At 51.5% G+C, this 23,362-nt stretch overlaps 14 protein-coding genes across 14 annotated transcripts; 7 read left to right on the top strand and 7 right to left on the bottom strand.

Annotated features, from left to right (window-relative positions):
* Positions 1-1,637: 1,637 nt before the first annotated feature.
* On the top strand, positions 1,638-2,967 carry SAICODRAFT_170393 (uncharacterized protein). Its single transcript, XM_019165738.1, has one exon. The coding sequence runs from the start codon at positions 2,073-2,075 to the stop codon at positions 2,574-2,576; it is 504 nt and encodes a 167-aa protein (XP_019021670.1). The 5' UTR covers positions 1,638-2,072; the 3' UTR covers positions 2,577-2,967.
* On the top strand, positions 2,944-4,907 carry SAICODRAFT_170396 (prim-pol domain-containing protein). Its single transcript, XM_019165739.1, has 2 exons — positions 2,944-2,948; positions 2,999-4,907. The coding sequence occupies exon 2, from the start codon at positions 3,360-3,362 to the stop codon at positions 4,695-4,697; it is 1,338 nt and encodes a 445-aa protein (XP_019021669.1). The 5' UTR covers positions 2,944-2,948; positions 2,999-3,359; the 3' UTR covers positions 4,698-4,907.
* A 207-nt stretch (positions 4,908-5,114) lies between these two features.
* SAICODRAFT_21527 (uncharacterized protein) lies at positions 5,115-9,467 on the top strand (the record flags this gene model as incomplete). The annotated part of the gene is made up of 1 exon (XM_019166435.1): positions 5,115-9,467. One exon carries the CDS (start codon positions 5,118-5,120, stop codon positions 9,390-9,392), a length of 4,275 nt encoding a protein of 1,424 aa, XP_019021668.1. The 3' UTR covers positions 9,393-9,467.
* A 58-nt stretch (positions 9,468-9,525) lies between these two features.
* On the bottom strand, positions 9,526-10,534 carry SAICODRAFT_31841 (uncharacterized protein). The gene has a single exon (XM_019168028.1). It carries the CDS (start codon positions 10,467-10,469, stop codon positions 9,567-9,569), a length of 903 nt encoding a protein of 300 aa, XP_019021667.1. The 5' UTR covers positions 10,470-10,534; the 3' UTR covers positions 9,526-9,566.
* Positions 10,535-10,605: 71 nt separating this feature from the next.
* Positions 10,606-11,204, bottom strand: SAICODRAFT_31840 (uncharacterized protein). Its single transcript, XM_019168027.1, has one exon. The coding sequence runs from the start codon at positions 11,151-11,153 to the stop codon at positions 10,677-10,679; it is 477 nt and encodes a 158-aa protein (XP_019021666.1). The 5' UTR covers positions 11,154-11,204; the 3' UTR covers positions 10,606-10,676.
* Positions 11,205-12,656: 1,452 nt separating this feature from the next.
* On the top strand, positions 12,657-13,235 carry SAICODRAFT_9827 (uncharacterized protein; the record flags this gene model as incomplete). Its single annotated transcript, XM_019172153.1, has 1 exon — positions 12,657-13,235. The coding sequence occupies one exon, from the start codon at positions 12,657-12,659 to the stop codon at positions 13,233-13,235; it is 579 nt and encodes a 192-aa protein (XP_019021665.1).
* A 175-nt stretch (positions 13,236-13,410) lies between these two features.
* SAICODRAFT_170372 (uncharacterized protein) lies at positions 13,411-14,741 on the bottom strand. Its single transcript, XM_019165737.1, has one exon. It carries the CDS (start codon positions 14,477-14,479, stop codon positions 13,586-13,588), a length of 894 nt encoding a protein of 297 aa, XP_019021664.1. The 5' UTR covers positions 14,480-14,741; the 3' UTR covers positions 13,411-13,585.
* Positions 14,742-14,983: 242 nt separating this feature from the next.
* On the top strand, positions 14,984-16,097 carry SAICODRAFT_9825 (uncharacterized protein; the record flags this gene model as incomplete). Its single annotated transcript, XM_019172151.1, has 2 exons — positions 14,984-15,013; positions 15,072-16,097. 2 exons carry the CDS (start codon positions 14,984-14,986, stop codon positions 16,095-16,097), a joined length of 1,056 nt encoding a protein of 351 aa, XP_019021663.1.
* Positions 16,098-16,357: 260 nt separating this feature from the next.
* On the bottom strand, positions 16,358-16,842 carry SAICODRAFT_84817 (ATPase, F0 complex, subunit J; the record flags this gene model as incomplete). Its single annotated transcript, XM_019171382.1, has 4 exons — positions 16,815-16,842; positions 16,691-16,757; positions 16,523-16,573; positions 16,358-16,416 (listed from the first exon to the last, which is right to left on the bottom strand). Coding segments are annotated over exons 2-4 (174 nt in total), but the record flags the coding sequence as incomplete, so codon positions are not given.
* A 211-nt stretch (positions 16,843-17,053) lies between these two features.
* On the bottom strand, positions 17,054-17,930 carry SAICODRAFT_21520 (uncharacterized protein; the record flags this gene model as incomplete). The annotated part of the gene is made up of 2 exons (XM_019166434.1): positions 17,054-17,673; positions 17,727-17,930. Coding segments are annotated over 2 exons (668 nt in total), but the record flags the coding sequence as incomplete, so codon positions are not given.
* Positions 17,931-18,391: 461 nt separating this feature from the next.
* On the top strand, positions 18,392-19,610 carry SAICODRAFT_31838 (2-dehydropantoate 2-reductase). Its single transcript, XM_019168026.1, has one exon. The coding sequence runs from the start codon at positions 18,414-18,416 to the stop codon at positions 19,563-19,565; it is 1,152 nt and encodes a 383-aa protein (XP_019021660.1). The 5' UTR covers positions 18,392-18,413; the 3' UTR covers positions 19,566-19,610.
* Positions 19,611-19,639: 29 nt separating this feature from the next.
* SAICODRAFT_61346 (lipoyltransferase) lies at positions 19,640-20,351 on the bottom strand (the record flags this gene model as incomplete). Its single annotated transcript, XM_019169835.1, has 2 exons — positions 19,640-20,101; positions 20,151-20,351. The coding sequence occupies 2 exons, from the start codon at positions 20,349-20,351 to the stop codon at positions 19,640-19,642; spliced, it is 663 nt and encodes a 220-aa protein (XP_019021659.1).
* Positions 20,352-20,731: 380 nt separating this feature from the next.
* Positions 20,732-22,219, top strand: SAICODRAFT_84808 (SET domain-containing protein). Its single transcript, XM_019171381.1, has 4 exons — positions 20,732-20,840; positions 20,892-20,929; positions 20,983-21,244; positions 21,298-22,219. The coding sequence occupies exons 1-4, from the start codon at positions 20,738-20,740 to the stop codon at positions 22,080-22,082; spliced, it is 1,188 nt and encodes a 395-aa protein (XP_019021658.1). The 5' UTR covers positions 20,732-20,737; the 3' UTR covers positions 22,083-22,219.
* SAICODRAFT_27498 (NIPSNAP-domain-containing protein) lies at positions 22,180-23,179 on the bottom strand (the record flags this gene model as incomplete). The annotated part of the gene is made up of 2 exons (XM_019167038.1): positions 22,180-22,759; positions 22,818-23,179. The coding sequence occupies 2 exons, from the start codon at positions 23,177-23,179 to the stop codon at positions 22,180-22,182; spliced, it is 942 nt and encodes a 313-aa protein (XP_019021657.1).
* Positions 23,180-23,362: the final 183 nt, after the last annotated feature.

The raw sequence follows: 23,362 nt of genomic DNA, 5'->3' as shown, positions 1-23,362 counted from the left end.
CTGTATATAGGTATACATAGTTAGCGTGCACGTTTTCTTCTTTTATGGCTTAGGTTTCGCGTCTTCGTTGCTCGTGCTCCCTGCCACGTCGTCGGCCGCTTCCAAGCGCTGCCTGAGTGGGCCTTCAGACAAGCTACAAGGATACAAGACGTCCTGAACAACCAGTGCACGCTCTCGCGCCAATCAGGACGTCTTTGACACTATTCAAGAGAGATTGGCCTTCAATAATATTGCAACCCCTGGGTTCTCGAAGGACGCTTTCAACTTTGCACTCCAGTCCCATGAGAAACAGTTGTACAAGAAGTTGTTGGAGAATCCTTTGGAGTTGACAGACGTAGACATGCTCCAACTCTTCAACCTCGACAAAGTGGATGTAGACTCACTGGCTGATAAGGCAACTCATCAGTTCTTCTAATGCTATGTGCAAAATTCTTTACGCGAAATGCAAGTGTGCGCGAATAGCAAAACTTGGAATCACAAAGATCCTTCAAACAACACAGACGATGCAGTGTCCCCACATTTCACTTTTAAGACCTCCATTGTGTATACTCATGTTGGGGGAAGGTTCAGCTTGCTGTGATTGAGGCCCCTCCATAAGCTACCAATGGCAGTGCGTGGGGTGCCATATAATAGAGGGAGCTCAGAATTACATGTACTGCAAATGCGTTCTATGGTGTTCGCTTCCTTGGCTTTCTATAAGCTTCAACAGCATGAGCTTCAACATGATGATGTTGTATGCACAGACATGCACGGCGGTGCACGGGTATGCAGTATCCGCATCGCCACCGAAAGACCTGATGATGTCACAACGGCAGGAAGAGTGATGCTACGGATGATTTGAGGACACCAATCAACTGCTGGGAGTCTGAACTGTCCATAGCCAACTTCACTTTACGGTCTAGGACCTTTAGCTACCCTGATCTGGTGTTGAGGTGACAACCCTGCGCAGGGCAGATGAAACGCGCATTTGTCAAGAATACTGCACTGAGCTGTATGTAAGATCATTCAGACTGTCTGTTGGTACACTCAGGGTTATCCTGGATGCTTAGGATGCTGCTGAGAAGAGCTTTACAGAGTCCGTCCTTTGGAGGCAGTACCTTAAATCGAGGCCGCACCTTACAGCTGAGTCGGGGATTTTGCTGAGGTACATTGGTAAGGGTTGGAAGAACAAAACTGCTTGGACGAGACCGGCTGAGGATATGCAACAGAGGAAGAATGGGGTGCTGCATGCTTTTTTGGCGTATTTCAAGGCTGGGCAAGAGGCAGGGATTGATGCTACGCAGGAGGAGCTTGAAGAAGTGAGAGAAAACGAGTATGATGCTGAGCAGCCAGAGCTTGATTTTCAGGAAGGTGAAGAGGTCCCCATTGAAGAGCAGCTTGCGAGGCTTGAGCTTGAGGAAGATGCGGGAGAAGGATAGACTCTGCCCGACTCGTGTCAGCACTTCGGTATACGTTTCAGTCACGTCAACGAATGTTGTTATTCTTTCCGGAGTCACGACACCCATCCCTGACATTTGGCCTGAAGTATCTTTTGAACCGACAAGGCAGAGGCGCTTATTGTGGTAATTTACCAGATGAAAAGAACCTTCAACTGTATGCAAAGCAGAAGACACGGTTTTTCTGAAGATTTCCCAGATTCCCCAATACTAATTCGCTATCATTGACGTCTTCCGCTCTTGGGAACCTATTATGGAATGAAAAGGTATTATAGATAGTGATCAAGCAGGCAACCCCTCCATATTCGAAAGTTCTCCTGTCTTTAGGCAAAGATCTGACACAGGAAGGATTTGAATTGCGCAAAGTCTTCTTCTCCGGTCATGCACACGCCGGGCGTCTTGCACAGGGGTCGCTATGGAGGATGCAGGCATGGGAGGGGAACTGGAGACGAGAACAGGAATCCCTTTGCCGGTCATCTGTTTCCCTTCTATGACCTGTTTCCACAGGCAGTGAAGGAAGAGTTGATGCTTGTATGAAGTTTGCAGCCCAGTATCTTGGTCTTAACAAACCAGTTGTGATTGTGACTTAGGGTCATTTGGTTTTGTCTATGGCAGCAGCTAACTTCCTTCACGGTTATGGGATTGCAGAAAAAAGGTTCACCAGCAAGATTGGTGTTCCGTTTCTCGCCTTCTATAACCAGAGATGGATTGCTGGCGACGTCAGCGAAGCATCAGCGGACATGGCACTTCTTGTGGTTCCTTTCTTTCCTCCACAGCGCCACAGATTTGATTATTCTCCTGTCAGATTTAAGAAAATTATCACCTGTCAGCATCATCAGCTTGAAGATCGCAGACCTGGCAGTTGAGTTGTTGTCGGCTAATATGAGCAGAAAGGAGCTTTGCAAGAAGGTCCTACAGTCATGCAATACGTACTTGGAGACTGAACATGCAGGAAGAGAACTCGTGCAAGAGCTGAGTATGCTGAAGAAGAAGCTTGCAAAGGCCTGGGTCTACAATTGTAAGACACCACTTCTCACGCCTGAATACCTGAAGAAGCATAGTGATGCCGCTGAGTTCGTATGCTCAGGGCGGGGCAGGCAGCCGGACCACCTTGCAGTGACCTTTGCCAGGCACAAGTGATATGTCTTTGGAAGATCAACCTTCCTGATCTCCATCTGCACTGCCCTCATGAAGAGGCAAACAAGACAGTATGGACGGAATGGCCAACACCCGCGACGAAGGCAAATCATTTCGGATGTCAGCGTTACACTTGAGCAGCAGGAATAAGATACCAAATGTGAAGTTGTGGCTGGAGAGAGCAGAGAGGGCAGAGAAGGCGAGGGTGAAGAGAGCGGAGAACCCGTTCAAGTCCCCGCACACCCTCCAAAAATCTTTAAGGACTACCCCCTCCGTGAGCTCAAGCAAAAGAACACCAACATAATCCAGAAGGGTCTAAGGTTACTTGGAGCTACTTATACTAAGAATGGGAAGCCGATGAACAAGGCGGATATGGTAAGGAAATTGGGAAGACGTGGGAGGTCATAGCTAAAAATGGAACATAGCGAATGAATGTATTAACAGCTTTAGCCATAACTTGTTCGCTATCCTGAACAATAACCTCCATACTAGAACGCGCTCTGATTGAACATAGAACGTTAACTAACCGGGCTGCAGCTGCTCAGACCGAGCTCGAATCCGAGGTCTTTTCCGACAACTCTTCGACTCCATTGTACGACTACTCCCGTCGCACAGCTCTACGCTCGGCCCCATCGTACGACTACCTCTCGTACGGCTCCACGCTCGATTCTCGTTGTGCGATCCTACGGCGTCGTCCTGCACGTCAATTGCATTTGTGCGACGCGTTCCCCAAATCGCGTCGATTGAGAAAGACAACACCAACAATCAGTGCCGCACGCAACAGACATGGCAGACCCAACAGCTGAACTGGAGAACCTCTTCGATGATGATGACGATATCATGGCCGAAGAAATATCACAGCAACCTTTACCGCTGCAAGCTTCTTACTCGGACCCAGAGGTTATGCTTGCTTTCTACTCCCGCTTGTTTCCCTACCGCTACCTTTTTCAATGGCTGAACCACTCGCCATCACCTACGAAATCTTTTACGCATAGAGAGTTTGCATTCACGCTGCAAAACGACGCATACCTTCGATACCTCGCTTTCAGCGATGCTGCTGCTTTGAAGAAGGACGTCCTGAAACTCAACCCATCACGTTTCGAGATTGGTCCTGTTTACACTGCCAACCCTCGCGACCGCAAAACCCTACGGAAAGCCGCATTTCGTCCGATTGAAAAGGAGTTTGTCGTTGACATCGATATGACTGATTACGACGAAATTCGCACATGTTGTTCGGGCGCAGAGATGTGTAAAAAGTGCTGGGGCTTTATTACAATGGCTATCAAGACGATTGATGTAGCATTGCGCGATGACTTTGGGTTTGAACAGATCCTATGGGTTTACTCTGGTCGAAGAGGAGCACATGCTTGGGTCTGTGATGAAAGAGCTCGAAATATGGATGATGCAAAGCGACGCGCGATTGCGACATTCTTGGAGGTCATCAAGGGAGGATCGCAATCAGGAAAGAAAGTCGACCTGAAGCGTCCATTACATCCTTCGGTACAGCGCAGTCTCGACATCCTCAAGGATGATTTCCGCGGACAAGTATTAGAGGGACAGGACCCATGGCGAGAGGAGGAAGGAGCGGAGAAGCTGTTGCGTCTCTTGCCGGATAGGGAGTTGTGCGACGCGCTGAGAAAGAAGTGGAATGCGCATACCGGGAGACCTTCAATCAACAAATGGGCGGATATTGACGCCGTAGCATCAAGTGGAGCATCCAAAACCTTGGACACCAAGGCATTGATGAACGCAAAACAGGATATCGTGCTCGAGTACACCTACCCAAGGCTTGACGCTGAAGTCTCGAAGCACACGAACCACTTGTTGAAGTCGCCATTCTGTGTACACCCAAAGACTGGACGCGTTTGTGTTCCGATTGACAGCAGAAGACCTGAAGAATTTGACCCTGAAAGTGTGCCGACTGTCACCCAGTTGCTGAAAGAGATCGATGAGTGGAAAACGAAGGGCAAGGAGGATGCGGAGAAGATTGATGATTGGGAGAAAACGAGCTTGAAGCCATATGTAGAGTTTTTCCGGGATTTCGTGTCAGGGCTCATGAAGGAGGAGGTTCAGCTGAAGAAGCGAGCAAGAGAAGAAGACAGTACAGTCAAGGTTGAATTTTAAATTGGAATCTTTCAACATACAAACATGGGTGGTTTTGTACAATTCGTCGTTGCGCCCAGTGAAGCGCGACGTCGAGGAGTGCATCGAATCCGGAGCCGCAGGGCAGCGGTCTCCAGAGCCCAAGTGCAACGGCCATACCACACGAAGCAGCTCGTAGACGTCCAAGGCTTTGCTGTCTACCGTAGCAGTGTAGCTGTAAAACAAGAGATCCAGCCAGCGTAAAGTACGTGTTCCTACAGCAGGCGGCCGCTGGCGCAGTACCGAGCCCGTAGCTATAGCCGCATGCGCAGGAGGCAGCTCCAGGCAAGTGTTCATACACGTCCGCTGTCAACCGAGCGTCTCAATTGAGAAAGGTCAACACCGAGAAAAACCATCTGACCTTCGAAGGGAGGGGATGTCCTAGATTGCGAAACAGTCGCAATGTCATTATTCTCGAAGTTCAAGCACAAGGACAAGCATTCAGCCTCTCCGTTGATAGCTGCGCACAACACTCCATCATCGCCAATCTCGTCTGGTAACACGGCATTCGCACCTCAGGCTCAAGCTCCTTTAGCTGCGGACCGTGACGAACAACCGCAACAACTGCCGAAACAGCGTTTACCAAGTGTTGTTCCAGCACAACGCACCCCATCTTTCCCATGGAGTAGTTACACCTTGCCTACTCCCCACCCTTTCCCTCGATATGGGCATGCATCTCCAGCGACTTCTGGGCCGAATGGCGAAGTTCACGTCTTCGGAGGCCTCGTCCGATCAAAACCACGCAACGATTTATGGGTTCTCAAACCACATCCATCGGATCCCAAGCTAGGCTGGGATGTCCGCATTGTGCAGACCTTCGGTGAGCCGCCGGGTCGTCGTGTCGGCCACGCTGCTGCACTGGTCGGCAATGCTTTCATAGTGTTTGGAGGTGACACCAAAGTTACTTTGGATGGTGCAGAAGACGAAGTGGACCCCACTCCTCATGATACAGATCTGCATTTGCTCAACACTACAACAAAGACCTGGTCCAAAGCGCATTTATCGCCGGCAGGTGCTAGACCAGCAGGAAGGTACGGGCATACACTCTCACTTCTTGGAAGTAGACTGTACGTGTTTGGAGGTCAGGTCGACGGGTATTTCTTCAATGATTTGGTTTCGTTTGATCTTAATGAGCTCAACACCCCTAAATCGAGATGGGAACTTGCACCAACCGCACCCGGAACAGCTATTCCTCCAGCTCGCACGAACCATTCTTCCGTCGTTCACAATGATAAGTTGTACATTGGCGGAGGTACCGACGGTACCGTTTGGTACAACGATACATGGGTTTACGATCCGCGCACAACGGAATGGACGCAATTAACCACGACTGGATACCTGCCCACCCCACGAGAGGGTCACAGCACAACTGTTGTTGCAGGCGTTGCTTACACCTTTGGTGGACGTGGTCAAGATGGTGCAGACGTTCCAGGTCTTGCCGCGCTTCAGCTGGAAGGCCCGATGAGAGGACGATGGTACGCATTCCGGGATATGGGCGAAGAACCAAAGGGGCGTTCAGGACATTCCCTTACCGCTGTTGGAAGTTTAATAGCCGTCCTTGGTGGTGAACGGGGCGTATTGGATGGCACCGGAGATGCAGAGACGGCAAGGGAGGCCGAAAGGCTCTATGTCCTGGACACTGGGAAGATCAAATACCCTGCAGCTCCTTCAGACGGACAGCGAAGTGGGAGTCTAGGCTTAGCACAAGGAAGACAGATGGCTGCCGGTGTTGGAGCAGCTAGCCCGACGATGAAATATCAGGAGGGAAGCGCTGCCTCACCGTCTGGCGGGCCGCGGTTATCGCGTCTTCCTCAGCCAAGATCAACTTCGAGAACGGGAGTTCCCCAGCCAGGATATCGCTCTCCTCCCATAGGTCATCAGCAGCAGCCAACTAACCGTAAAGTGTCCGCCCCTGTCGTTGGAAATCCGAGCATTCAAACGATGGAACCCATGACGATGTCATTGGCTGCACAAGGTCGTAAGTTGAGTTTGGATTCCCTAAGAGAAGCCGAGGGCGCAACCTTGAGTCCCACAAGCGAACACTTCAGGATGACCATGAACGAGAGGGAGCGGCTTGGCCGCGCAGCGAGCTTTGGAGAGAACGCGAAGGAGAATGGTCGTCCCTCGACGCAGTCGCCTGGACCATCGTCGCCAGTAGTTGGTGCGGCACCTGCCCGGGCACCGTCGTCGCAAGCTCAACCACGAACACATTCCAGACTCGCACAGATGCAGAATGGAGTTCAGAAAGAGCGGAGAGATCGTACTGCATCTGAGCCTGGATCTGTAATGAATAGTCGACCGGCTACAGGCGGGAACCAACAGGAATTCGTTGAGCTCAAGCGACGGAATGCATGGTTGACTGTTGAAGTTCAGGCTGCTCGTGCCGAACAAAAGGTACCCGCAGAGCAGGAACAATCGGTTACCCAATCTCTCCTTGCGCTACGCGAAGAACTGATGCACGCTCAGAAAGTTATGGAGGCAGAGAAGGCCCTCGCTGCGCGGAAGATTATGGATGCGGAGCGGGCTAAGGAGGCTGCGCTCAGTGAGGCTGCGTATGCCCGTGCGGCAAGGGAGGCTGCTCTGAACAATGACCAGGAAGGATTCAACCGCATTGAGGCCGAACGTGCGGCAGAGATGGGAAAGAAGCTTGCGGCTGCCTTTAAGGAGCAGCGAGCAGCCGAAGAGAAGCTAGAGAGGGTCAGTGATGAGCTGAAGAGCGAGAAGGAAGCTAGGAATGCGGTTGAAAACTCCTGGGAGAGCACGAAAGAGGTTGTTGAAAGGGGCGAGGAGAGTTATAACCGGCTGAAGACAGAGTCGGAAAGCTGGAGGCAGAGGTGTGTTTCGGCCGAGCAAGAAGCTCATACAGAGGTGTCTCGCAGAATCGACGCAGAGTCTGAGCGAGATCGCTTGAGGCTCGAAGCTGACAGTATCTCCAAGCGTGCAGAAGAGACTACCAATCGCGCCGCTGAACAAGAATCTGCCATAGCAGCAATCAACACCGCCGTCCTGACGATCACTAACAGAGCAGAGGAGGCCGAAAGGGCTGTCGAAGAGGAACGTCGATCCAAGAGCGAGTTGAGAACAGAGTTCACACGCTTGAAGGCGGAGCTTGAAGAAGTTAAGGTCGAAAGTGAGCGCGGTACCACCCAGGCTGAAGATTTACGTAAGTCGTTGGAGGCTGCTAGGGCTGAAGCGAATGCATTAAGGGCCGAAGCTCTGCAGAGCCTTAGCCGATCGATGTCAAGATCCCGAGAAGACAGCGGCAATGCAGCTTCTGAGTCCGTGTCAGTTGGGATGCACCAGGCCCTTCAGCGCCAGCTGGACGAAACCAAGGTCTCCCACGAGAACGTTCGGCTCATGGCGGATAAAGCTTCGCAAGAACTTGTTGCTGCCTTGGAGAGGGTTTCCGCCCTTGAGAGTCAGCGTATCAGAGCTGGCAGCGATAGCGTTGCCACTAAGTCTCGACTTTCTCAGGCTTTGAAGGAGCTTCAGACGCTCAAAACGGAGCACGCGGACCTAAACGCTACGTTGGCTGAATCACAGCGTGAACTCGAGGCCCTCAAGGCCAAAAACCAAGCTATGGGCGAGATCATCACTGAGCGACCTTCTGCGTCAGGCCACGACAGGACGAACAGTTTTGACAAGCGCAGATCTCGTGGTCAGACTCCGACAAGTCCAAGACCCGATGCGTCCAGCACTGATCATTCTGAACGCATGCGCGAGCTCGAAGCAAAGCTAGAGGAGAGCCTGAGGTTCCAGCGTGAACTTGAGGCTCAAGCTGCTGCCGCATCCCGCCATCAACGCACGGAGAGCAATTACTCGAATGTCTCCAATATGGAGGTGGAAGAACGTCTTGCGCGGGCGCAGACACGGGCTACGGAAGCCGAGGCCGAGTTGGCTGAGAGTACGCAAAGTTATAGAGAGCGACTGAGCCAGTTGGAAAGCGATTATCAGTCAGCTGTGCATTACGTCAAGGGAACGGAGAAAATGTTGCGGCGAATGAAAGATGAATTGGCCAAGTACAAACAGGCAAATACAAGGTTGCAAAATGAGGTGGAACGGTTGAAGGAAAGGTCTGCGATTGGTGTTGTCAGAGATGAGCAGTCACAGCGGGTTGAGGCTGAACTTACCGCTTTAAGAGACGACCACAGTGTTCAAATGCAAGCCCTGAGGGAGGCCCATACTTCTGAGATGGAAGGCGTGACGCGTCAACTCGAGAGTCTGAGAGAGCAGTTGGCTTCTTTGCATGAGGAACGTGATGCTCTGCACGAGCGTCTTGGCCGGGCTGCCGACAGCGGCAATGATTCCGCCACTACACAGGAGCTTCATGAGGCCCGTGCTGTCATCGCAAATCTCCAATCAGAGAACACTGCTTTGGACGCCCGTGCCTCAGAAGCCGAAGATAAGATTGCTCTACTCCTGGATAGGATGGAGCACTCCATTGATACATACCGTCAAAGTGTTGTGTCGACGCAGACTCTTGACGCGGCTACGGTGGATCGCGATTCTTACAAGGACCGCACCAGTGGTATGCTAAACTCTCTGGCGAGCGAGTTGGATCAGCTCAGGGCGCATTGGGAGGAGACTACTGGTACTGGACAGAGGAAAGATCGGGGCAGCATCGGGACTGCAATGAGTTCTAGGTTCTCTCGGGCTACTTTGAAGAGCTTGGATTAGGAAGTCTGATCCGCCGGTCGGATTCGTGTACATGGGAGGCAAGATTGCTTTGAGGATGTTTGGATGTCGGGGGAAAATATGGATTATAACATTATGGTGATCGTAATCGACACCACGTTTCTATGAATTCAATGTCGCGTATAACCTCTTCATACCTCGTAGGTCGCATGCATTTCACAGTCCGACAACCTCCGCAAAGATATCTTCCAGACCAACCTTTGCAAACATCTCTCGAATTTCTGTCATATCTCCTCGATTGCCTCTGAACCCTCCCTTTGAAATCTCATCAGTTACCTCCGTCATGCTTTGGAAAACGCGGGTCACACCCAGACCCTGTTCCCTATACCTCTCCGATACTTTCTTCTGATGCGATGGCACATCAGACCAAGACTTGGTCTTGATTTCAGACATGTATGCTGAAATATTTGCAGATGTTCCTTCAAGACAAAGAATTCCCGGCTTTCCAGCAAGAACAAATCCTGTCAGACCATAGCCCGGCGCCCAATTTACCATATCATTACGCTTCTCTCGAGTACTCAGTGACTGCAAGTAAAACCAAGCGCGTACAAGCTCGCCTTCATCATGGTTCACCTCGCCACGACGTCCCTCTGGTGCAATCGCCTCTGTGGCGAGAAATTCGGAAGCAGCCTCTTTCAGGTATTCCACAACCAACATGACACTATCTGGGCTGTCAACAGGCATTTTTTGTACCAGATCCGCATGCATCTTCCGATTCATCCACGATGGACAGCGCAGTGAAATTAGTGGTAGCGGTGGTTCATCTCCGTCGTTCAAGTTCGCTCCTTCTGCTGTAAGTGGAATCTTGATCAATAACTCCAAGATATGATCTGGATCCACAGTCACATTCAACCCAAAGTCAATCGACTGGGAATGTGGCCGCGAGGTCGAAGCAGGATCTTCGACGTAAAATCGGAGATCTTCTATCGCTGTAGTAATAAATTCGGATTGTTCGATTTCGCCTGGCAGACAGAACATGGACAGAAGCAGGTCGATTGTCGAAAGCTGAAGCTCGAGTAGAGGCACAGGTAGCAGGTTATGCCGTGGTTTCCCAGACATGACGAGTTGGATCAACCGTAGTTTCGTATTGTGATCGACTGGGTCGAGATTGCAAGGCTCGAGGGTCCACGGCAGTTAGATGAGAGTAGTTGCCGCAGACCAGACACACTTGAGCATGCTTATGCTAGGTTAAATTGAGTGAGAATCGAGTGTGTATCAATTATGCAAAGAACTCCAGGTAAACCTATGCCAAATCACTTTCCAAGATTACTTGTCTTCCTCAGTCGCATCTCTGCGTCCCAAATTCACTCCAAACTGAGCCCCAGACTTCTTCGCCTTCTTCGCCTCCTTAGCAATCGTCTTCCTGACCCATTCTCGTCTCTTCTTGTTGTCCCTACTGTCACCACGTAGGTCTCTGAGTCCTCCCTTTTCAGAAGTCTCGTCTCTGCTCTTCTTGCCCGTCCGCTCCTCCTCATCCATCTTATTCAACGTTTCCATCGCAGCCGCCAGCTCCTCCTCATCCTCGGGTGACTCTTGTTCATCCTTAGGTACGTCCTCTTCCTTACCCTGGTTTAGGCGAGATCTGCGTGATAGTCTGAGATCCCTCGCCACTCCCTTATTCTTCGTGCCCAGTGCCCAGAGGTCACCCCACATGGCTTTGCGAGCATCGCGGTATGCCTGCTTACCTTGACTCTTTGGGACAATAAGTCGGGTCAGACGACCAGTTGGTGCACAGGAATCCATGATGATGTGCCCATGCTTCTTCAACGGGGGTACGATGATACGTGGCCAGTGGTTTGCAGCTTCCCGCAACGTCTCCTCAGCCCAAAGCCCCGTCGCCTCCGGACCAGCGTCCTCCACCGTAATCACCTTCGGGTCCGGGTTTCCAGGCCGCTCAACACCCTTCCTGATAACAACGTACGAATACTTTGCGTCCTCGTTATTATCCCGTGCATGCTTCGTCTTCTGCAAGTACGGCGGCGAAAACAATCTTTGGGAAAAGGAACACCACTCCCTTCTGTGCTCATCCGGTCCACCCGCGAACATAGGACATTCCTTATCGTGGGGACATGGGGCAACGACGTAACCCTTTTCGTCATTATTCTCGATTGTGCGAAGGATGACTTGTCGTGCACGCGCGACCGCCTCGAAACCTTGGGGTGTACCACGTTCCAACACGACCATCATGCCGCCGGGTGCGACACGCCTGTTCCACAGGTCTCGGACCAAGTCATCCCGTTCGCGGGCGTCCAATGCACTTGAAAGGATCATGTGCGGGGCGAGCACGAGGTCATACCAGTCCATAGTCGACACAGGCAATCGCGGAATAACGGTGGTGCTCTTCTTCGAGCCCGACATTTGAGCCTGATGAAGGGTACGCGCATGATTGTGCAGTTTCGGATTGCCCTCGACGACCATAAGCTTAGCCAGGTCTTCCAGTTGCTCGGTTTGTGGTGTTGCTGCGTCGTGATCCTCCATGTCGCTGTAATGAACCTCAGCCCTTCCAATCCCCTCAAACACATCACGAAAAACAAGTCCAGCTGTTCCGGGGCCAACTCCGAGATCCAACACACTCTGAGGCCGCCAATCCGATCCCATCCGTTTTCGCAGATCGGTCAACACTGTGTACGTCGCGGCATACACATGAGGCATCAACCCAGCCAGATAAGCGGCGGCTTGCGCATCGGTGAATTCAGTCGTGTCTGGCGCATCTGATTCTCTGAGTTCCGCATACAAGTTTGTGGCAGCGGTACGAATCTCTGGACCGCTCACACCCGAATCCTTGATAATGGAGTTCACTTTCTCCATCACATCCTCCGGAAGGTCAACTCGTCCAATTCGAGAGCGCGCGAACAGTGTGATGGGATGCGTACGTCGCGGAATAAAGACCTGTTCCTCAGCGGACCCCGCTTCAACCAGAGGATTATCCACAGCATCGCTGATATCCCTGAAAAGCTGCTCCAAACTCGCCTCCGGAGCAGTCGAAGCGGCCCGCGCTTGAGCGACGTTGGCCAAGAGACCCTTCCGACTCGTTGAACGCAAGCAAATCCTCGAAGCAAGCATTACGGTAACGTTGACTGTTTTCTCTGGTCAGCGTGTTTGCCTGGGACAAGATTCGTCGCCCAGCCTCACAGTGTACGAGTGGCTGATGCTGCAACCTACCCACGACACCCCGCGCGATTGTTTACTCGAGAGCATACACCGCGAATGGACAAGAAAGAGCATTCATCCAGCAATCACTCGGCCATGGACCACCACCGTTACTCTCGCCCTTCGACATTGGGCTCCTCTGCAAACTCCACTTCCGCTTCTCTGGAATCCTGCATATCCTCCCTCCGCTCCTCCGTCGACCTCCTCTCCGTATCAATCTCGACACTCGACACAGGAATCCACGACTTCCCTCGCATTGCACACCTCCTTTCCTCAGCCAGACACTTTGAGCTCCTCCCCGAACGCGAAGTCACCGCTGCCCTCCAAAGCCTCGAAACCGAAGTCGGGCCACAAGTCCAGGAACTCCTCCGCCGAGCTGAAGGGTCGGTAAATAGGCTTGAACGACGCGAGTATGCACTGAGATCAAAGATGGATCTACAGGAGGTACGACTACAACAGAAGCCGCCTGTGAAGCCGAGAGCGCCTGTTCGACCTGTAAGAACTTCCGCAACGGCATCAAGAGAGTTGGAGGATAGGATGAGGACGTTGAAAGCCAGGAAAGAGCGCTTGGCATATAGTGTGGAAAGACTCGAGCTTGAGCAGGAGAGAAAAGAGAGACAGGTGCGGATGAGTATGGGCTTTGGTTTGCAGAATCATGGGCAGTCTTTGGCTTGAAGGTGTGCGTGTTATTATCAGTACTGGGTTCAAAGGTTTAGGAGTTTGGGTTTTCTATTTCATTATAATATTTACTTGACATGATATGGGGTTGCAGGCTGCCCGCCTTGTGCAATCTTGTATACCGGTCGGGAGTCTCAAGCCACGGAGGAGGCCAGCTTTGAATCCTCCAGCAGGTGCTCCCAATCCTGGAGTCGTTTCCGGCTCGACTCTTGGAGCAACCTTTGCTCTGAGTCGATGCATATCGACGATCACATACCAGCGATGTGACATCGCCTTGGTCGCAGACGAGTGGGGTTAGTTCTCCGGATTCTTGGGCATATAACGCGTAAAGCGTCGTCACGCGTTTTTCACTCAGCATTTCCCTCCCTCATAACCCACCCAGCAATCTCCACCTTCTCCCTCGCCTGCCTCGCCGCCCCCTCCAAAACACTCACCTTAACCATAACAGCCATCAACCCCGGATCCTGACTCTCAACCCTAACCCTCTCCAAAACCTTCGCATACTGCTCCGCATACCGATACACCTCCCCCTGCGGTTCATGCTTCACTTTTCCGAATCCCATTGCCCAGTGCTGTTTGTGTGTGAAATCGGATGGGTTGGGAGAGAGGCGGAGGGAGCGGAGGTCGAGGGTGACGGCGCCGTCGGCCAGGAAGATGTCGAGGGAGAGGGAGGAGGGCAGGAGGTCCGTTGAGAGGGCGGCATAGGGGAAGAGGGTGTGGGCGTCTGGTGAGCGTAAAGTCGTAAGTGTCGTATGCAGTAGCTCTGCGAGCGTCGAGAGGTTCGATGATGCTTTCTCTGGCGAGAGAAAATCAGGCGAAGAAGCCAACTCCAAAGCCCTCGAAATCATCCTCTTCGCGGCAGAATACTGCGGAAGCGGAATCGGATGTGGCTCGCTCTCAACCTCCCTATGCCCAATTCCTCTCGGCGTCAACGTAAGCTTATACCCCCTCCCCGAATTAAACGTAGGCATCTTCAGCCGGATATCGGTTTTGACGATTTCGTCTCCACGCCGTACAACGAATCCCTTGAGCTGCTCGCTGCGGGCGGATGAGAGAGCGAGGGTGATTGAGGATTCGGAAGAGAGAATTGCGACGCATTCTTGGAGGCCGGAGATGAGGGTGTTCGTTGTATGCGGGAGGATGGATTCGAGGAGCCAGATGAACTCGGCGCGTGCAGCATCCCGTTCTGCTTTGTGTAAGTCTGGTGGGGGGTTCTGCCTGTGAAGAAGACGAGTCATCATCTTGTCAATTGTTTATTGCGTACTGTTCAGTCGGTGACGACGTAGCATTGTATGTACCGCCGTCGGGTGTTCTGCATTTATCGATAAGAGACTGTTACGACTCGTAATGGATTCTACCAACTGCCAGCCGTCCAAGACGATAAACCATCTATGAATTCCAATTTGGGGGAGCAACCTGCCATCTTGGACTGGGCCATGATCAAGAAGCGGGCCGGCACCGTGTTGACCGTCTGGTGACCGCACGTCAGCGGACCCTGCTGGGTGGGGGATCAGTACATCCTGCCCCGACCCGTCGCTATGCCGCTGACTTATAAGAGCACTCGTCTTGGCAACTCACCATTGCTCTCCCAAGATCACTTGATGATGAACAAAGACACAGCTGCTTCGGAAGAACGCATTCTTCCCAGGGCTCATCATCCTTTCCGCTCCGATCCATCCAGCTCACGCCGTGCGGTGCGCTTCTATCTCGTTGCTGTCGTCTTCGGACTGTTGCTATTCTTTCACATGGCTTCTTATATTCCTAAATGGTCTCAGGTAACGCGTCTGTATTGGTCGTGTTCGACGGTCGGATGCTAACACAGGTGCGTTACAGGGCATTCACCATTCCCCCGATCGGCCAAGCTCAAGTGAGCGTCCACAGGATACTGAATCCGCATATCGTCCCAATCCTGATCGCTCAGACAACAATGAACTTCCGTTTGAATGGACTGGAAAGCACGTTCAAACAACATTCTCACCCTCATCTCGTCTCACGGTCCGGAACGTGAACTACGGAAACTTCTGCGGCCACATCTTTGGCAAAGTAGAGATCGTTGCTGGTGCCGAGGGCGATCCCATGCTCGTCGATTGGGAGGTGAAGATGTCCGAAGCGGACCTTGTCGATAGGATCTGGATTGAAGCGAACACCGAGGAGGTCGTGTTGAAGACATCTCATCCGCAAGATAACCGTTGCTGGGGCGAAAGTTACTCCCGTAACCGTTTGAAGATCTCGGCGACGGTTGCTCTTCCCCCGTCGGTCATCCTTCCTTATGTGATGCTGGATTTCCCAGTGCAGTCCATCTATCTCGATTCAGCGGCAGAAATCAGTATCGCCGAAGTCGAGGTGCACAACTCCGCAGGCTCAGTACATGGCTCACGAGCCGGAGTCCCTCCCAAAGTCCTCATGACTACTGGATCAATTCGAGCAAATGCTGGATCAATCTCGGGACATTTCGCATTGGGCTCTGCACTAGATCTGAGGTCCGACGCAGGCAGTATCGACGTGGACATCACCGTCCTCCCACCCTCATCTCACTACAATTACTCGGCGGATCTCAAGACCTTCACCTCCGCTGGTTCAGGTGATATCCGCGTCCGCGGTTCTGCACGCGACGTCCATGCTTTCCATGGTGCGAGCGCTGGATCTTATGCTTTGAGCTATCCTCGTGACTGGCAGGGATCCTTTGATGTGAGCTCAAGGGTTGGGAACGCAATCGCACGGGGTGTCGAAATCGATGGGGATGACAGTATGGGATGGGTTGGGAGGAAGATATGGGGTGGTAGGAGACAGAGGCAAGGGAGGGGGGATGTTGTGGTCAGAGTGCAGACCGGGTCTGTCGACTTTAGTCTGGAGGAGTAAGACAGACTTGTAGTTTATCTGTCGTCACACCATATGAATAACTGTATATCTTAGCAGTCAACACATGGTCAACACAAAAAGTACGCCAATACTGGAGGAAGCAGCACATTCTTCACTTATTGAATTCACGTCTCGCGTCCGCATAGGTGGTCATGGTATCGATATTTTTCATTCTCCTTACACAACCTCTATACCACTTGAAATCCTACACAGCATCAACTCCCACACTTCCAAAATCCTCGCAAAACGAGCGCTTAGTGGGCCTCCTTCTGAGCGCGCTTCAAGTAGGGGTTGCGGGGGTCGTCCTTGTATTGGTCAGCTAGTAAAGGGTATCAGTCAATTGATCTCTAATTCCCGTTTAATCGTGTATCCCAGTGGTTTACTGAGAATCTCGACTCGAGGGGACGGTTGAAAAGGGTACGTACACTTCATCATGGCGTCGGCGATAGAGTTAACACCAAAGACAACGATGGCACCTATGAGTCAAATTAGGACCGCATTCAACAATGGTGTGAGTCAAAAAAAAACAGCATTGAAAGCGATAGATCGCAATCACATCAATGCTGAATTTGAATTGTAGGGGAAGATCGTACCTCCAGCGAAGAAAGGCCACAGAGGGCGGAGGATGGGGGTAGGGTACTTCTTGTAGCCGAACATAGTCTGTTGGATCTGATCAGTACGGTACTGTCGAGAGCCAGTGAGTCGTTCGTTGGTTACCTTTGATATGTGTGACGGGTTGCTGTCTTGCGGGAACGATGAGGTCGGTCGGTCAAAACTGCGCCATGCAGGCTCAGGCAGCTCGGACCTGCGGGGGAAGACGTCCGCTGTCATAAATCGAGAGATGATGAAGGGAAGGAAACCCTTTGGAGAAAGGTTGGTAATGCAATGTTTTTACTGCCTTTGGCCAAGGCGATGGGGGCGTGTAATATCAGCTGGCTCATGTGCACTGTCGTAAGAACGGGGAACAGATCAATGTTGCTTCTTCTCCTGAGACCGATGAAACCCAAACAAAATCCTTAACGCCGAGTGATCCCATGTGCCATGCTATGATTCCGTCTCCAACCCTCTCCTTCACGTGCCGAAGCCTTTCCATCTGCCGTACCCTCATAGGTTTATGCCTTCTTCGCACCTTTGCCTCTCTTCTTCTTATCTCCGTTCGCCGACTCGGCCGTCTTCTTCCGCTTCTTCGTCTTCTTGGCAGCACCATCATCCGACGTTGGCGTTGATGCATCCTTCATCTCCTCGTCCTCCTTCGGCTTCACCACTCCTCTCTCCTCGAACTTCGTATGTGTGCCACTCGCATCCGAACTCTTGCCCTTCTCATTAAGGGCTTGCAGACGTTGTTTCGCACTTGCGCGCTCCTTATCCCTCAACTCGGCACGCTGAGCATCGTATCTGTTATTCCCCGCGAGACCATGTGCGATGAACCGGTTCGCTGCATCCTTATCTAATGGGTTACTTCGCTGTGCTGGCGGGTTTTCTGCGTCCTTGAGCTTTTGAATGTATAGTTTTGCGCGCTGGAGCTCAGTCACGATAGGGTGACCTTTCGTTGCGGTCCCTCTTGTCTTGAGATATGCTGTTTACACGGTTAGCAGGAGGCTTCGTGCGATACACTAGGGTTCAACTGACAGAATATGATTGAATCAATTGCATAGGTCAAAGTCACATATAACTTCCCTCGGTCTAACAAGGGAAGCTTGGATGTTGTCTCGAGTAACGCAGTGGCCGGGGAAGAGGCAGCATGTCCTGTCAGAGGTGCCAGAGTTGCTTCGAGGTTGGCGATCTGGGCAACAAGATTGTTCAAGAGGGGAGTGACATCTGTATCGGCCATTGCGAACGTCTTATAAGTTTCGATATTTTTGACTTTGTCTTCCCATACAGTAATTTCGAGTGGCTAGGGATCACCCCTGCCTCCGCCTGCACGCTGCGCCGAGGGTCGACTTCGAAAAGTCCCGGGTATCGTCGTTGAAGCGGTTAAGTAGACGACATTCCCCGGCCATCCTCGCCACCTCCGGGCCTCTTTTCCGCTGCTGAACTGAGCAATACATCTCGGTGCATCGGCATTTTCGCACTCTTTACACAATCTACGGCATCGAACTCGTTGCTGGACGATAATTCATAGCCGCGAGACCTGTACGATCGATCGGGGAATGCGAGTATAGGCCCGTCTGCAACTGCGACACGCATGGAATGAATAAAATCCATATTCTTGGAGCAGGAAATATTGGCTGCCTAGTAGCTCATTGTTTGAGAGTACCACGGTTACCACCTCATCCGCCGCCACCCAATGTTACGCTATTGCTTCGGAAACAGAAGATGGCGGATGCCCTTCAGCGGCTCGGCGGTATAAAGGTGGACTCGCATGCTGAAGCGATTCTGGGGAACGGGCTTGACGTCGAGGTGAATAATCCGAAAGTCCTGCGCTCTGGACCAAGACGGCCTCATATCAAAAGCTTGATCGTCACGACAAAAGCTATACACGCATTGGAAGCAGTCGAACTTGTCGCTCCCCGACTATCACCATCAAGTACTGTAGTATTGCTACAGAATGGCATGGGTGTACTGGACGAAGTGATACAGTCATTCTGGCCAGATGCGCAGCGAAGGCCAAATTTCGTAGTTGGTACAACTACTCACGCAGTCAAGACTGGAGAGGATCACTTTCATATCAACCATGCTGGATTGGGCAAGGTGTCCCTTGGTATCGTGCCTTCGCCATTCATAGAGTGGCGTGGAAAAGGTCAAATCCCTTCAATTACGGACCTCAAACAAAATCCCAGGACGCAATCTCTGGCATGGACGATTGCGTCCCTTCAGCAAGCGTCAATATTGGGGTGCCACTTGGAGGCATGGGATGTCGCCCAGAACAGTCAGCTTGAGAAACTGATCGTGAACGCCTGTATCAATCCTCTCACGGCACTTTTTAATTGCTTGAATGGTGAGCTTCTAGTCAACAGGCCGTTGTCGGCAATCATACGGACAATTGTCACCGAAGCGATTACTTGCATCATGTCAACACCCCGTCTCAGAGAACTAGCTTCTCGTGACCGGTTTGATCCTGACCGAGTGTATTCAAAGGTCAAAAGCATTGCTAGGTCTACCGCCTTTAATAGGTCATCGATGCTTCAAGATATCGACCGTTCGCGCGATACAGAAATTGATTATATCAACGGTTACATTGTCCGCCTTGGACAAGCCGCAGGCGTAGCTACACCTGTGAACGACTTGATGGTGAATTTAGTGAAAGCGCGGTTTAGACTGAAAACCAGCAGGGATCTTTCTGAAAGAGAAATCTTGGCAGAAGAGGCACGGTTGCAGGATGAAATGTTGCAGGGGAAGGATAGACCCCCGCTAGAAGAGTCGGGGGACACGGATTGGCAGAAGGAATACGCAGAGTTGCAGAAGGCACATGCGGCGTTGCGAGAGGCATATGGAGAGTTGCAGAAGTCACTGCCATCCGGAGTCTAGGAGATACCACGAACGGCTAAGTCTAATATTATGTGGTTGCCCTCATTGTTCCGTAGTGATGCCGTTTCTGTCTATCACGTGTGCGACTTCGTAGGTAACACACCTCTGGTTTCCAGAAGTTCCCGAACTGCAAGGGTGAACGCAGTCTCATCCATACCAGCATCGAGTTCCTCAATTGGCACTGTGACTATGTCCTTGATGTTGCAATGCAGCTTCCGTGCGAGCTCCTTGACAAAGCCACCCTCCACATCGCGAAAAGAGACTTCTCTTCCGAGTTGTTCTTTCATCGTTGTGGTTTGCTTGTCCGGTAAACCGCATGCTACAATCCGCCTGAACCAGTCTAGGTTCGTGTCAATATTCAGAGCAATTCCGTGCGACGTAATATTCCTTCGGACATGAATACCAATGGCAGCAATCTTATGATCCTCATCTGTCCAAACCCCAGTGTTTTCTGTTGTTTGTGCGGAGATAGAATAAGAATTGAAAAGAGATATTAATACCTTTTCCAACATTGAAACGTAGCATCTTGGTGTGATCTGCGGTGTCATCAGAAACAGAGAATAAAGTGGAGTGGAAACGACGTACATTGAATGACTTGAGGTCAATGATAGGGTAGGCAACCATTTGTCCAGGACCATGAAATGTGGTCTGGCCTCCTCGTTGTGCTTCAACAAACTTCGCCTGGCCCAATACACCGCCATTCTCTAGCTCTATGCGCTGCTCTTCACTGACGGTCCCTCTCTCCCTGCGACCACAGGTGTACGTAGGCTCCATCTGCATCGTCATCACTATTGACGGCACGGTTGGTGCTGTATTGAGGCCATTTGCAAAGACGAATGCTGATGGAGAAGCCTTGTAATCTAACAACCGCCTGACAATCAGGTCCTGAGCCGCGCCGGCCTTGAGATACGATATCTGCCCCGGAAAAGATATGTGAAACACTTTTCTTGCAGCCGTGGTGCTGTTAAAACGTTTGAATGTTAAGGGCACGGGTAGGCGAAGCGTTAGTCGCATTGAAGAAGATAATGTGGGTGTGTCTCTGTGTTCAAGTGTATGGGTGAGCTGAGTTGATTGTTCGGCGGGGCGGTTTTGCTGTATGAGTAGACGCTGTGCGGCGTGTTCGTTGTAACGTAGTCTTCCCAAATTTCTATTTTTAGAAACACCAACAACAGATGACCGCACCAATAGTGAATGACCCCAAGACGGAGCACTTACTCGAATGGGTGGCAAGGAATGGTGGCAAGATCAATAAGATTGCTCCATGGGAGTTTGAAGGTCTGTTGTGCCATCTCGAGTCGTCTGACCGTGACTGACGAGTGTATGCAGATACTGGCCGAGGAATGGTGGCTACAGAGCCAATAAAGGTCCGTCAACCAAATTCGAGATATTATCCACTCTTTCTCACCCCTTCAAGTAGCCGCGTGAAGTCCTGATTAGTCTACCTTCATCTTTACTGCTCAACATTCGAACACTGCAATCCCGATATGGCCAGCACCTGAAGCAGCACTCTTTGACCGCGCACCAGCTCTTGGCCTTGCATCTTTATGTCGAACACTCGATGGGACCCGAAAGTACTTTGAGGCCTTACATTAATGCATTACCTCTCGTAGAGGACTTTGCCGGAGCACCGCTATGCTGGGAAGAAGAATGGCGAAAATACTTGTCGAGCGCTGCGCAAAGTAAGCATTCTCTTAAAGACAGCTCTGCTTATCTTCCTAACCGTCTGCTATAGTGTTGTCGGATAAGCAACTGCAGAATTTCGAGAAGGATTACTCGGCCATACAGTCCTTCCTGGAAGCATACCCTGATGTCTGCCTGCCACCATCACGAACGAATCTCGTCTATTGGTGGCTATGTGTGAACACACGCTGTCTATACGCAAAGGTTTCCAACACAAGCGAAGCAGACAACATGACTCTAGCCCCAGTGGTGGACTTCCTGAACCATTCACTTGAGCCCCACGTCGAGATCAAATTGACGCCGTCGTCTTTTCAAGTCATTAGTACACGATCATATCAGCCTGGAGAGCAGGTGTTTTTGAGTTACGGCCAACATCCGAATAGCTTTTTGCAAGTGGAGTATGGATTTGCAGTACCTGGCAACCCGTACAACGAAGTGCGCATAGATGACGAAGTTCTTGCCTTGCTGGGAAAAGAACAGAAGGATTGGTTGGATCGTGAGGGCTATTTCGGTGACTACACAATATCGCAGCATGGGCCGTCTTTCCGAGTCTTGGTAGCTCTGCGGCTGTCACGCATTTCTCCCACGCAGTTGGCACCGGGAACACCCGAACTGAGGCGCCTCAAGCTGTATATGGATGGTATTTCTGAAGGGGAAGCTGATGCTTCAGTTGTGAAGGACAGTTTGAAGCGGATCATGGAGGAGGTCGAGGCAAAGGCAATAATGACGTTGGAGTTTTGTGGTGACAAGGAGACCGTTGCGGCAAACGTCTTGAGCAGGGATACCCAAGATACACTTGCGGTTCTTACGTCATTGAGGGACACGAATGGACCTTGACGTGATATAACTGGTATTTTTGATACATTGGGTCGCTAAGAGTTAGACGGGTCCCAACTACGTTATGATACACCACACACCCGCCTTCCGAGTTTGCCTACTTCAACGGCGAGAAGTCCAATGGCACTAAAATGCGACTTTCCATCTTGTCCATCAACGGCACCGTTTCATGTACAGTTTCAGCCCATCCCTCCATTTGCCAACACTCCTCCCTCTGCTTCTTCCTTGTTTGCAAATTCTCAAACTGCCACAAATGGTGTACGCGATTCAACCTTCCCATCTGAGTAAACCAAGCACCAACAGGCTGCATGACCTGCTTCCTGCACTCCAACCCTCGACGCCAGGCGGTTTCCCACTGCAGGAGGTTACCCGGGCGAAGATCGTACGTGCGAAGTTCAAAGACACCGCCCATGGTGCGAGGAGACGAGGTTGGCCAGAACGCGAATTCTTGCATAAAGTCATTGTGGCGCGAGCTGATGTAAGCGGGAATGGTCTCGAGATAGTCGCTGTACATTGGGTCTTCATTCAACCGGCGGATTGTCTCATGATAGCCAGAGTATCCCTTGTATTCCCAGATATGGATGAACGAGTCGAGTTCTCCGATAACAGTTCGCCATGAGCCGACATGGTGCGCATTATTGGCTGGGTTGGCCGCAAGTTTAGGATAGGTCTTCTCACTTCATGTCGTTGTCAGTACTTGTTCTTGTTCATCACGGGAGAGGACTCGACACGCACATCAACTCAAGGTACTCCTCGACTCTATCAGGTTTCACCTTATGTTCAATAATCTCATGAACGTACTTCCCTCTCCCTAACTTCTTGCTGAACCCTTGCTCCAAGACTTTCGCGTCCTCGTGCGCCTCTGGCGTCCCATAGAGCAAGCTCGAGACGATTCCCGAGCCTTTCTCGCCTGGGTTGGATGGATCATCCGACTTGTTCTTCGTCCATGGGAGGAAATTCCCTAAGTTCGGAAGAGAGGCTTTGCGCTTCGGGAAGAGGTCGGCGGTCTTTGAGGTGAATGGTCGTACAGCGAAAGAAGCTGGCGTCAAGCGAGGGAGAGCGGTTGCAAGTCTGCTGATTGATCTGGATGTTGTCATGTTATACTTCGATGATGGTAGCCGGACTACAGGAGTTGGTAGACGGAGAGTATATAAGGGATGTTGTTGGTTGGATGACGCTGGAGGAGGAGGCCTGGGGGAGCCCTGACGTCGTACGCTGCGGCAGTTGCGATTGGCACACCGCCGTAGCACCACCGCGGTGTGGGGAACCCCGGACGGACG

This window comes from Saitoella complicata (assembly GCF_001661265.1).
Source record: "Saitoella complicata NRRL Y-17804 unplaced genomic scaffold SAICOscaffold_25, whole genome shotgun sequence".
Lineage (NCBI taxonomy): Eukaryota > Fungi > Ascomycota > Saitoellomycetes > Saitoellales > Saitoellaceae > Saitoella > Saitoella complicata.
The sequence above is the reverse complement of the archived record's forward strand: the minus strand, read 5'-3'. Positions and strand labels throughout refer to the sequence as shown.